Source organism: Gigantopelta aegis, chromosome 5, assembly GCF_016097555.1.
Source record: "Gigantopelta aegis isolate Gae_Host chromosome 5, Gae_host_genome, whole genome shotgun sequence".
NCBI lineage: Eukaryota > Metazoa > Mollusca > Gastropoda > Neomphalida > Peltospiridae > Gigantopelta > Gigantopelta aegis.
The window spans coordinates 30,590,987-30,603,546 of NC_054703.1; the positions used below are offsets into that span (position 1 = coordinate 30,590,987).

Consider the following 12,560-nt stretch of genomic DNA (forward strand, 5'->3'; position numbering starts at 1 on the left):
GGTTGAAACTAGGGTCTGTTCCTTTAACTAAACTTAGTGTTAAACTGTTCACGTGTTTGAAACTAGGGTCTGTCCCTTTAACTAAACTTAGTGTTAATGTTCACGGGTTGAAACTAGGGTCTGTCCCTTTAACTAAACTTAGTGTTAATTTATTCGGGTTGAAACTAGGGTCTGTTCCTTTAACTAAACTTAGTGTTAATGTTCACGGTTTGAAACTAGGGTCTGTCCCTTTAACTAAACTTAGTGTTAATGTTCACGGGTTGAAACTAGGGTCTGTCCCTTTAACTAAACTTAGTGTTAATTTATACGGGTTGAAACTAGGGTCTGTCCCTTTAACTAAACTTAGTGTTAATTTTCACGGGTTGAAACTAGGGTCTGTCCCTTTAACTAAACTTAGTGTTAATTTTCACGGGTTGAAACTAGGGTCTGTCCCTTTAACTAAACTTAGTGTTAATGTTCACGGGTTGAAACTAGGGTCTGTCCCTTTAACTAAACTTAGTGTTAATGTTCACGGGTTGAAACTAGGGTCTGTCCCTTTAACTAAACTTAGTGTTAATGTTCACGGGTTGAAACTAGGGTCTGTCCCTTTAACTAAACTTAGTGTTAATGTTCACGGGTTGAAACTAGGGTCTGTCCCTTTAACTAAACTTAGTGTTAATTTATTCGGGTTGAAACTAGGGTCTGTCCCTTTAACTAAACTTAGTGTTAATGTTCACGGGTTGAAACTAGGGTCTGTCCCTTTAACTAAACTTAGTGTTAATGTTCACGGGTTGAAACTAGGGTCTGTCCCTTTAACTAAACTTAGTGTTAATGTTCACGGGTTGAAACTAGGGTCTGTCCCTTTAACTAAACTTAGTGTTAATGTTCACGGGTTGAAACTAGGGTCTGTCCCTTTAACTAAACTTAGTGTTAATGTTCACGGGTTGAAACTAGGGTCTGTCCCTTTAACTAAACTTAGTGTTAATGTTCACGGGTTGAAACTAGGGTCTGTCCCTTTAACTAAACTTAGTGTTAATTTTCACGGGTTGAAACTAGGGTCTGTCCCTTTAACTAAACTTAGTGTTAATTTTCACGGGTTGAAACTAGGGTCTGTCCCTTTAACTAAACTTAGTGTTAATGTTCACGGGTTGAAACTAGGGTCTGTCCCTTTAACTAAACTTAGTGTTAATGTTCACGGGTTGAAACTAGGGTCTGTCCCTTTAACTAAACTTAGTGTTAATGTTCACGAGTTGAAACTAGGGTCGGTCCCTTTAACTAAACTTAGTGTTAATGTTCACGGGTTGAAACTAGGGTCTGTCCCTTTAACTAAACTTAGTGTTAATGTTCACGGGTTGAAACTAGGGTCTGTCCCTTTAACTAAACTTAGTGTTAATTTATTCGGGTTGAAACTAGGGTCTGTCCCTTTAACTAAACTTAGTGTTAATGTTCACGGGTTGAAACTAGGGTCTGTCCCTTTAACTAAACTTAGTGTTAATTTTCACGGGTTGAAACTAGGGTCTGTCCCTTTAACTAGACTTAGTGTTAATTTATACGGGTTGAAACTAGGGTCTGTCCCTTTAACTAAACTTAGTGTTAATGTTCACGGGTTGAAACTAGGGTCTGTCCCTTTGACTAAACTTAGTGTTAATGTTCACGGGTTGAAACTAGGGTCTGTCCCTTTAACTAAACTTAGTGTTAATGTTCACGGGTTGAAACTAGGGTCTGTCCCTTTAACTAAACTTAGTGTTAATGTTCACGAGTTGAAACTAGGGTCTGTCCCTTTAACTAAACTTAGTGTTAATGTTCACGGGTTGAAACTAGGGTCTGTCCCTTTAACTAAACTTAGTGTTAATGTTCACGGGTTGAAACTAAGATCTGTCCCTTTAACTAAACTTAGTGTTAATGTTCACGGGTTGAAACTAGGGTCTGTCCCTTTAACTAGACTTAGTGTTAATTTATACGGGTTGAAACTAGGGTCTGTCCCTTTAACTAAACTTAGTGTTAATGTTCACGGGTTGAAACTAGGGTCTGTCCCTTTAACTAAACTTAGTGTTAATGTTCACGGGTTGAAACTAGGGTCTGTCCCTTTAACTAAACTTAGTGTTAATGTTCACGGGTTGAAACTAGGGTCTGTTCCTTTAACTAAACTTAGTGTTAATGTTCACGGTTTGAAACTAGGGTCTGTCCCTTTAACTAAACTTAGTGTTAATGTTCACGGGTTGAAACTAGGGTCTGTCCCTTTAAATACGGAAGGAAGGACATGTTTTATTTAACGACGCACGCAACAACTTCTTTTTACGGTTATATGGCGTCAGACATATGGTTAAGGACCACACAGATATCGAGAGAGAAAACCCGCTGTCGCCACTTCATGGACTACTCTTTTCGATTAACAGCAAATGATCTGTTATATGCACCATCCCATAGACAAGATAACACGGCCTTTGATGTACCAGTGGTGGTGCACTGGCTGAACCCTTTAAATAAATACAATTTTACTAATAGGAATAATTTGATATGTCACATAAACAAGGAGATACATCCTAAAACCCCTTACATTTGAGGGTGGAAGGGACAAGATATTTGAACACATTTACAAAATAGACTTTAATGCAGAATTTGATCAAAACATCATTCACTAGCCATCCGGCATGGTGATGGTAGTTATTTACTAGCCCAACACTGAATACCACTAGCGAGGGGAATGGGGCTATCATAATCTAGAAGCCCTGATAGTACAGTCCCAAAAGGCATGAGCTTTAAAGACGTGACTTGGGAGGTGGGGGTGGGGGGTGGGGTGGGGTGGGGGGACATTGTGTACAGTGCATGGGGGGGGGGGCACACAAAACTGTAAATTATATTTTACACATGAATGAGAACTTGTCGTTTTAGAGGAGTTATCAATTTGGCTTCACATCATTCACCGGAGAGAAGTTGAAGGAGAGTTTTTTATTTAATCATTCCTCATGTGGACTGATTACATTGCAGGGCGTGACTTAAATATGATTGATTACATTGCAGGGCATGACTTAAATACGACTGATTACATTGCAGGGCGTGACTTAAATATGATTGATTACTTTACAGGACATGACTTAAATATGACTGATTACATTGCAGGGCGTGACTTTAATATGACTTATGACATTGCATGACATGACTTAAATACGACTCATTACATTGCAGGGCATGACTTAAATACGACTGATTACATTCCAGGACATGATTTAAATACGACTGATTACATTGTAGGGCATGGCTTAAATCTGACTGATTACATGACTTAAATCTGACTGATTACTCTGCAGGGCATGGCGTACCTGCACGGCAGCGAGATCAAGAGTCACGGCAAGCTGAAGAGCACGAACTGCGTGGTGGACAGCAGGTTCGTCGTCAAAATCACCGACTTCGGCCTGCACTATCTCAGAGATTCGGACGAGGACAGCGACCAGGTCGACTACGCGTATCACCACAGTAAGTACAGGCTTATGAAAGAAAGAAAGATATCACACATATATTGAGAGAGGAAACCCGCTGTCGCCACTTCATGGGCTACTCTTTTCGATTAGCAGCCAGGGATCTTTTATATGCACCATCCCATAGACATGATAGTACATACCACAGCCTTTGTTACACCAGTTGTGGAGCACTGGCTGGAGCGAGAAATAGCCCAATGGGTCCACCGACGGGGATCGATCCTGGACCGACCACGCATCAAGCGAACGCTTTACCACTGGGCTACATCCCGCCCAGTACAGGCTTATGACGTCAGTAACAGTAGTCAACTGGACTTCGCATACCACCACAGTACGTACATGCTGATGACGTCAAGTAGACTATGTATATCACCACAGTACGTACACACCACTGATGACGTCATTAACAGTAGTCACGTGACTACGCGTATCACCTCAATACTACACATTGATGACGTCATTAACAGTAGTCAAGTAGACTATGTATATCGCCATAATACTACACACTGATGACGTCATTAACAGTAGTCAAGTAGACTATGCCTATCGCCACAAGACGTACACGCTGATGACGTCAATAACAGTAGTCAAGTAGATTACGCATACCACAACAGGACGTACGCACTGATGTCGTCATTAACAACAGTCAAGTGAATTACGCGTATCGCCACAATATCTACACACTGATGACGTCACGAACAGTAGTCAAGTAGACTACGCATACCACCACAGTACGTACGCACTGATGACGTCATTAACAGTAGTCAAGTGGGCTACGCGTATCGTCACAGTACGTACACACTGATGACGTCATTAACAGTAGTCAAGTGGACTACACATATCACCACAGTACGTACACTATGATGACGCCATTAACAGTAGTTAAGTGGACTACGCACATCACCACAGTACATACACTATGATGACGCCATTAACAGTAGTCAAGTGGACTACGCGTATCGCCACAGTACGGACACACTAAGGACGTCATTAACAGTAATCAAGTGGACTATGCGTACACTAAAACACATTGTTTTATTAATCATCGGATATTGGATGTCGAACATTTGGTAATTTTTGACATATAGTCTTAGAGAGGAAACCCATTTACCTCTTCCACTAGTAGCAAGGGATCATTTATATGCAGCACTCCACAGACATGATTGCACATACCACGGTATTTGAGGTATACCTGTCGTGGTGCACTGGCTGGAACAAGAAATAGCTCAATGGGCCCACTGACGGGCATTGATCCAACACCGACCGTGCAATCTAACGATCGCCATTTTTTTTTCATTTTTTTTTTTCCTCAAACACTTTACAACAGAAAACCAATCTCATTGCTGTTGGTCTTCTGCTATCCCAGCCCGCGACATGGCAATCGACCGTAACATTACATGTGGATATTGATTGCCGTTCGTTCGTCGTGTGATTTTATAGCATCACCGGTCTGTTTATAGCACGATCCCACTACTTATAGTCCACTGACTAAGTCGTCTGGGCCCCCAGAGTCATAACCTTGTTCTGTTTTACTTCCTTTGATACAGCTGCTATTAGTGTGTTTATCTCGGTCGCCGTCAGCGCTGCTGTGCCAGGGGCAAACTTGTGATGTAGTTGTAATGCGATTGCTATAGCGAGAGGACGTGGATTAATAGTTCTTGTTAGTGCATATTTTTTTTAATATTAGGTGAGTGAGAATTATTATTATTAATGTTTTTAAACAGCAGAATGAATACCAATAGTTGTATGACTGCTACCTGCAGAATTAGAAGTAGTAGTAGTAGTTGTTGTTTGGATTTCAGTTATACTGCTAATATGTTTAGTTTAGATGTAGTAGAAGTTTTAATGTTTTAGTTTAGTAGTAGTAGGGGTGGTGGTGGTGGTGGTGGTGGTGGTTTTAGTAGTAGTAATAGTAGTAGTAGTAGTATGGTAGTGGTGGTGGTGGTGGTAGTAGTCGTCGTCGTCGTAGTAGTAGTAGTAGTAGTAGTAGTAGTAGTATAGTAGTGGTGGTGGTGGTGATAGTAGTGGTGGTGGTGGTAGTGGTAGTAGTAGTAGTAGTAGTAGTGGTGGTAGTGATAGTAGTAGTGGTGGTAGTAGTAGTAGTAGTAGTAGTAGTACAAGTAGTGGTGATTGTGGTGGCAGTAGTAGTAGTAGTCGTGGTAGTGGTAGTAGTAGTAGACGTTGTAGTAGTAGTAGTAGTAATGATAGTAGTGGTGGTAGTAGTTCATGAATTAATTAGTAAAAGTCATTTTGCCTCTAGTTGTGGTGGGTTTTTTTTATATTAGCAGCAGTTTCTGGGAGTGGAATCTCGTCAGTCAGGAGAGACTACATGACAGAATTACCAGATGAATTGTATCCAATATGCTTTAGTGGTGGTGTTACAAAAACCCTTAATACTAGCAGTAAATATAACAACAGATTCTGCTACAGAAGGAGAATAACCATAGTAAAAATAAAGATTTAAGTGATGTTGTTAACAATGCATATATTACAATAACATCCTTGCCATGAGAGCATACATTAAAGGAAGAAAGAAGCTCCCACGTTTTTGTGGATGCCTATTATAATATCTCATGTGTTTGTTTTACAGGTAAGCTGTGGTCAGCCCCAGAGTTACTCCGTATCCACCACCGACCTCCAGAAGGAACCCAGAAAGGAGACGTCTACAGCTTCGCCATCATCTGTCAGGAGATTGTTTATAGGAACGGAGTCTTCCACCTGCACAATCTAGATCTCAGTCCAGAAGGTAAGGAGTCTACTCAATCTAGATCTCAGTCCAGAAGGTAAGGAGTCTACTCAATCTAGATCTCAGTCCAGAAGGTTAGGAGTCTACTCAATCTAGATTTCAGTCCAGAAGGTAAGGAGTCTACTCAATCTAGATCTCAGTCCAGAAGGTAAGACGTCTACTCACTCTAGATCTCAGTCCAGAAGGTAAGAAGTCTACTCAATATAGATGTCTGACCATTTGGTAAGAAGTCTATATACTCTAGATTTCAGTTCAGAAAGTAAGAAATCTACACAATCGTGACCTCAGTCCAGAAGGTAACACGTCTACACAACATATATATCGGTCAAGAAGGCGACAAGTCTACAGAGTTAAAATCTCAATTCAGAACGCAGGTGGTTTTCTATCCAGATTTTAGTCCACATGGTAAAACGTCTACACTGTTCGGATTTTCTTACACACCCATTGGGTTACACATGGATGTTAACACATGTTCGTGTGTTGCGTTATTTTAGGTTACACATGGATGTTAACACATGTTCGTGTGTTGCGTTATTTTGGGTTACACATGGATGTTAACACATGTTCGTGTGTTGCGTTATTTTGGGTTACACATGGATGTTAACACATGTTCGTGTGTTGCGTTATTTTGGGTTACACATGGATGTTAACACATGTTCGTGTGTTAACAATTTCAAGACATACGACTGGCTGCTCCTAGGTGATGGCCATGTCACCAATGCCATACAACCAATGAAAAACTACACGATGGAAATCGATTAGACTGTGACGTATAGTTAACCTGACATTCATGTGTATGTGACGCGTAAGTCAACTACAAGTGCAACGGTTGTAAATAACTTTTAGTCGAAAAAGATGTTAAAACTTGCTTAAACCTGGTTTTTGAGGATATGTAAGAAATAGAATAATACATTCGTGCCCGTTAGATAGCATTTATCTCACAACTCGTTGTTTAAAAACGTATTAAACTCGCTTTCGCTCGTTAGATACATTTTAAAACAACTCGTTGTGAGATAAATGGTATCTAACGTACACTCGTGTATTATTCTCTATTTAATCCATACGGCAAGAACGCTACATAATTTAGATCTCATTCCGTAAGGGGAGTATGTAGTAGTGTAGTAGGGAAGTTCCATATTAGCTCAGTTGGTAGAGCGCTGGACTCTGTTTCGAATTCCCTCTGTGAAGGTTGATTTTTCTGTTACATGTGTACGTGCGTTTTATTCTAGATTTAACACAAAAAAAGCCAAAAAAAAGCAAACGAAACAAATCGACTATCATCTATATGTTTTTGGATCCATATGTAAATTAGAAATAATGTAGCTATCTTCCTCTTTTCCCGGTCTCATTAATAAACAAACACACTTATGTCAAATTAAGGTTCGCTTGCACGCTGTCGCGAACATCAAATTGTTTTTACCAGGGTCGCCTTCTGAGAATCCTCTCCCTTTTATTGACTGTCTCAAAATACCACTCTCCTGGGCATCTAATACTTTGATAGACTATTTGCGGGTTCAGTGCGTGCCGCTGCTGCTACAAATGGATTTTGTCAAATAGACGACCTAAAAGCCTTTCCTTCGTAATAAACGAATATTCAAAATGATGTTTTCAAAGAGATAGCTTAAAAGCCTTTCCTTCGTAATAAACGAATACTCAAAAATGATGTTTTCAAAGAGATAGCTTAAAAGCCATTACTTCGTAATAAACGAATACCAAAAATGACGTTTTCAAAGAGATAACCGAAAAACCATTCCTTCATAATAAACGACCAGCCTCGGTGGCGCAGTGCTGAAGCCATCGGACTACAGGCTGGTAGGTACTGGGTTCGGATCCCAGTCGAGGTGTGGGATTTTTAATCCAGATACCGACTCCAAACCCTGAGTAAGTGCTCCGCAAGGCTCAATGGGTAGGTGTAAACCACTTGCACCGACCAGTGATCCATAACTGGTTCAACAAAGGCCATGGCACATAAAAGATCCCTTGCTGCATATCGTAAAAGAGTAGCCTATGTGGTGACAGCGGGTTTGCTCTAAAAAAAACACACCCAAAAAACAGTGTCAGAATGATCATATGTTTGACGTCCAATAGCCGATGATAAGCTAAAAAAAATCAATGTGCTCTAGTGGTGTCGTTAAATAAAACAAACTTTACTTTCGTAATAAACGAATACGCAAAACCTGGTTTTATAATTCTGTTTTCCAGGTATGACCGCATTGGGAGGTCGTAGGTTTTAATTCATACTTTGTTAAAAAAAAAAAAAAAGCCAAGTTTTTTTTTCCTTTATTGACTTTGAATGTATCTCTGTGGCGTTTTAGTTGTAGCCTCTTGTTCTATCCAGTGCACCACAACTGGTATATCAAAAGTCTTGGTGTGTGCTACCCTGTCTATGGATGGTGCATATAAGAGATCCCTTGCTAAGTACTAATGGAAAAATGTAGCGGGTTTCCCGTCTAATGTCTCACTACACAGATCACTTCCGGGTGAGAGCTCATTCATCACAGTCCACTATAGTTCCTAACTGTGACACAAGCTATGGCTCACATATTCACTTCTAGGAAATGGTGAAGAATTAAAACAATGTGTATGTCTAATGGTAAGCCTTCTGGCTGTATTTCGCCCATGCTATTTTTTAATACTGTGCATTGACATTTTGGGATATGGGTGAATAGCGTAAGAGGCAGCCAGAGTGAATCGGTTAATGAACCACCTGTTCGGAACTGTATTACAGAGAGATGCGGCCATATAGCAAAAAACTGAGAAGGAAATGTTCCCAATTTCGGAGTGAAAATAAATGCTTATATAATATATGTTCGCAATGGTGTATGTTAGTAGTGCCAACGAGAATCTGTTCTATTGGCAATCTTCATTTGAAGTTTCAATGTCAAATGACATCTGTGTAGTGAGACCTAAGACTATATGCAAAAATTACCAAATGTTTGACAGCCAATAGCCGATGGTTAATAAATCAATGTGTTCTAGTGGTATCGTCAAAAAAAACCTAACTTTAACGTTATTGTCTTTTGTGTATCGCTGTGGTAGTTTAGTTGTAGCCATTAAAACAGGCAGTGATTTAGTTCATATTTCGTAAAAAAAAACACCCAAAAAACCCTCAACAACAACAACAACATACAGGCGCGTGCGCAGGGTGGGGGGGGTGGGGGTTATGATAATGTAATTTCTTTCCCCAAAAATGTGGTCAGAAAGCAGCTCGGCTAGCCAGCAGAAAACACCTCAGAATAGCCCTAGAAGGGGTCAATTTTTCAAAATGTTCGAGGGGAGGGCCCCCCAGACCCCCCCCCCCACGGGGCTTCGCGAGACACCTCACCCCCCCCCTGCAAAATTTCCTGCTCACGCCCCTGACATAACTAAAGTTGTTTCGCTTTATTTCCTTTGATGTGTCGTTATCATTAAAACAGGAGTACTCTACTCTACTCTGTAATCCGAGACAGACAATAAAAATGTCCGTGTAATTACATCTGGCTTAAAACCATAAACAGTTCAAAGGATAAAGCACTACATAAATAATACATTTGGGATTCCATGAAAATGAATAGAATAAAACACCAGAGAGAGAGAGAGAGAGAGAGAGAGAGAGAGAGAGAGAGAGAGAGAGAGAGAGAGAGAGAGAGAGAGAGAGAGAGAGAGAGAGAGTTCACATACACACACAGAGAGAGAGAGAGAGAGAGAGAGAGAGAGAGAGAGAGAGAGAGAGAGAGAGAGAGAGAGAGAGAGAAGAAAGAGAGAGAGAGACAGAGACAGACAAAGAGAGAGAGAGAGAGACAGACAAAGAAAGAGAGAGAGAGAGAGAGAGAGAGAGAGAGAGAGAGAGAGAGAGAGAGAGAGAGAGAGAGAGAGAGAGAGAGAGAGAGAGAGAGAGACGAAGGGAGAGAGAGAGAGAGACAGAGAGAGAGAGAGACAGAGAGAGACGAAGACGAAAGGAGAGAGAGAATACAAAACCTAGGATGACCAAAACAAATAATAATAATAATAAATAAAATAAAATAAAATTACAAAACAAACGGTAGTTTAATTTTTTTTCATATTTTAAGCAAAACAATGTAAGTATAGTTTATACTAGTGGGGTTTTTTTAAACGCTCAAAACTGTGGTTAAGGTTCTGGATTGCCAAACATCTTGTGAGTCTGTGCAGTGGGTTCAAATCCCGCCAGTTGACACTTTGTATATGTTAAACATTAATACTTATTAACGAGGTACTGCCCAGCATGTGTTGTACGTTAAATATAAGTGTTAAAAGTTAAAGTTTGTTTAGTTTAACGACATCTCTACAACAATTGATTTATTGATCATCGGCTATTGAATGTCAAACAATTGATTATTTTGATATATATCCTTAGAGAGAAAACCCGCTACATTTTTCCATTATATGCATCATCCAACAGACACGATAGCACGCACCACGGCCTTTGATATACCAATCATGGTGCACTGGCTGGTACGAGAAACAGACCAATGGGGCCACCGACGGGCATCGATCCCAGATCGACCACACATAAAGCGAACGCTTTACCACTGGGCTACGTCCCATCCCTAATCTAAGAGATAATCTGCAGACAGTCTATCCACAAGTCCACAACTCCTCCCCCTTACCTTCACTTTCAATTTCAATTCCGGAACAGCTCAAATAGGTTTAATAGATTAATGCAGCAAAGCCTTGTTTTGTGAATGATAGTTTTCCCTGGTGTCATCATTGTTTTCAGCAATTCATGTGTGCATGTATTCACAACTTTGTCAAAACACCTTTGCAAGCAGGGGAACAAGGACATGTTTTATTTAACGACGCACTCAACACATTTTATTTACGGTTATATGGCGTCAGAAACTCTTCCAGGGCTCGACCTTAGCAGTAGCCCAGCGTATTTTGGCTACCAATTTGTTGCTCGGGCTACCAGATGTCTAAACTCAGTAGTCCGTTGGGCTACTAGAGTTTTGTTTGTACATCCAGTTATTCCGCAATCAACAAGACGCTAAAACCCCCACCTAAAACACCCACCTAAAACAACATAATTAAATAAAAATAAATGACTTTGCTTTTTACTCTCTTTTCTTTTAATTTATTAAAAGTATGGGGCTACCAATTTTTACTGAGGTCTACCAGATTTTATAACCTTAACATTATCGGCAATAGGAATTGATTTGGTCTATTAGAACCCTAGATACTTATCATAGACAAATACGTTGGTGTGTTTACATACTGTGATAGTAATCGTTCTTTTGTATATTTCAAGCTAGTGCCTCGCGACTGGTGTATCAAACACTGTGGTATGTGCTATCCTGTTTGTGTGGAAAAATGTATCGGGTTTCCACTCTAAGACTATATGTCAAAATTAACAAATGTTTGTCATCCATTACAGGATGATTAATAAATCAATGCGCTCTAGTGGTGTCGTTAAGCAAAACAATTTTGTTTTGTGTATTTCAGAAATAATTGAGAAACGATGTACAGCCAATTCTATTGTTAACATGTACAATTGTTACGGTTGCTGCAATAACTGCTTTACCCTATTTATTACAGCCAAATTCGTTGGTGTTTTTACATACCGTTGTGCTAATTTTTTAATTCGTATGCCAATCTTTCAATTGCTATGTCACTTGTGTGTTTGAGGAATGATTCAGAAAGTCTGAAAGTTTGTTGCTAACATTTACTCTTGATAATGTTGCTGCAATAATTACCCTAGACATTTATTATAGGTAAATTTGTTGGTGTTTTTACATACCGTGGTACTAACTGTTCAACTCGTATATCCACGTGTGTGTTTCAGAAATCATCCAGAAGGTGTGTAAGGGTCTGAGGCCGTATTTCCGACCGACCATCGAGGACTTCGACTGTCCATGTGACGAGTTGGCGGAGGTGATACGCAGGTGCTGGGCCGAGGACCCCATGGAGAGACCCGACTTCCAGGCCCTCAAATCAGTGATCAGAAAACTCAACAAGTACAAACTCATTCTCTCTTTTTTATGAGTATTTTGGTTTCGCTCGCTCTTCATCTCCCTGTCTTCCCCCCTCTCTGCCTGTCTCTCTTTGTCTCTGTCTCTCATTCTCTCTTTGTCTCTCATTTTGTCTCTGTCTCTGTCTCTCTCTCTCTCTCTCTCTCTCTCTCTCTCTCTCTCTCTCTCTCTCTCTCTCTCTCTCTCTCTCTCTCTTCCCTAGCACTATTTTTGTCTGTCTCCACCTAACTCTCTCTTGTCTGTCTTTCAGACTATTCATCCATCCATCTATCCATCTGTCCATTCATCCATCCATCCATCCATCCGTCCATCCATCCATCCATCCATCCATCCATTCATTCATCTATCTATGTCTGTCTGTCTGTCTTTCTATCTACCTACCTACCTACTTGT

General features: G+C 40.3%; 1 protein-coding gene across 1 annotated transcript in view; it reads left to right on the forward strand.

Moving 5' to 3' along the window:
• LOC121373841 (atrial natriuretic peptide receptor 1-like) overlaps positions 1–12,560 on the forward strand; it is a 48,547-nt gene that overhangs the window by 13,078 nt on the left and 22,909 nt on the right. Inside the window, exons 6-8 of the mRNA XM_041500615.1 lie at positions 3,288–3,453; positions 6,046–6,201; positions 11,981–12,152. Of these exons, the coding sequence (XP_041356549.1) occupies positions 3,288–3,453; positions 6,046–6,201; positions 11,981–12,152 (494 nt within the window). The remainder of the gene's footprint in view (positions 1–3,287; positions 3,454–6,045; positions 6,202–11,980; positions 12,153–12,560) is intronic.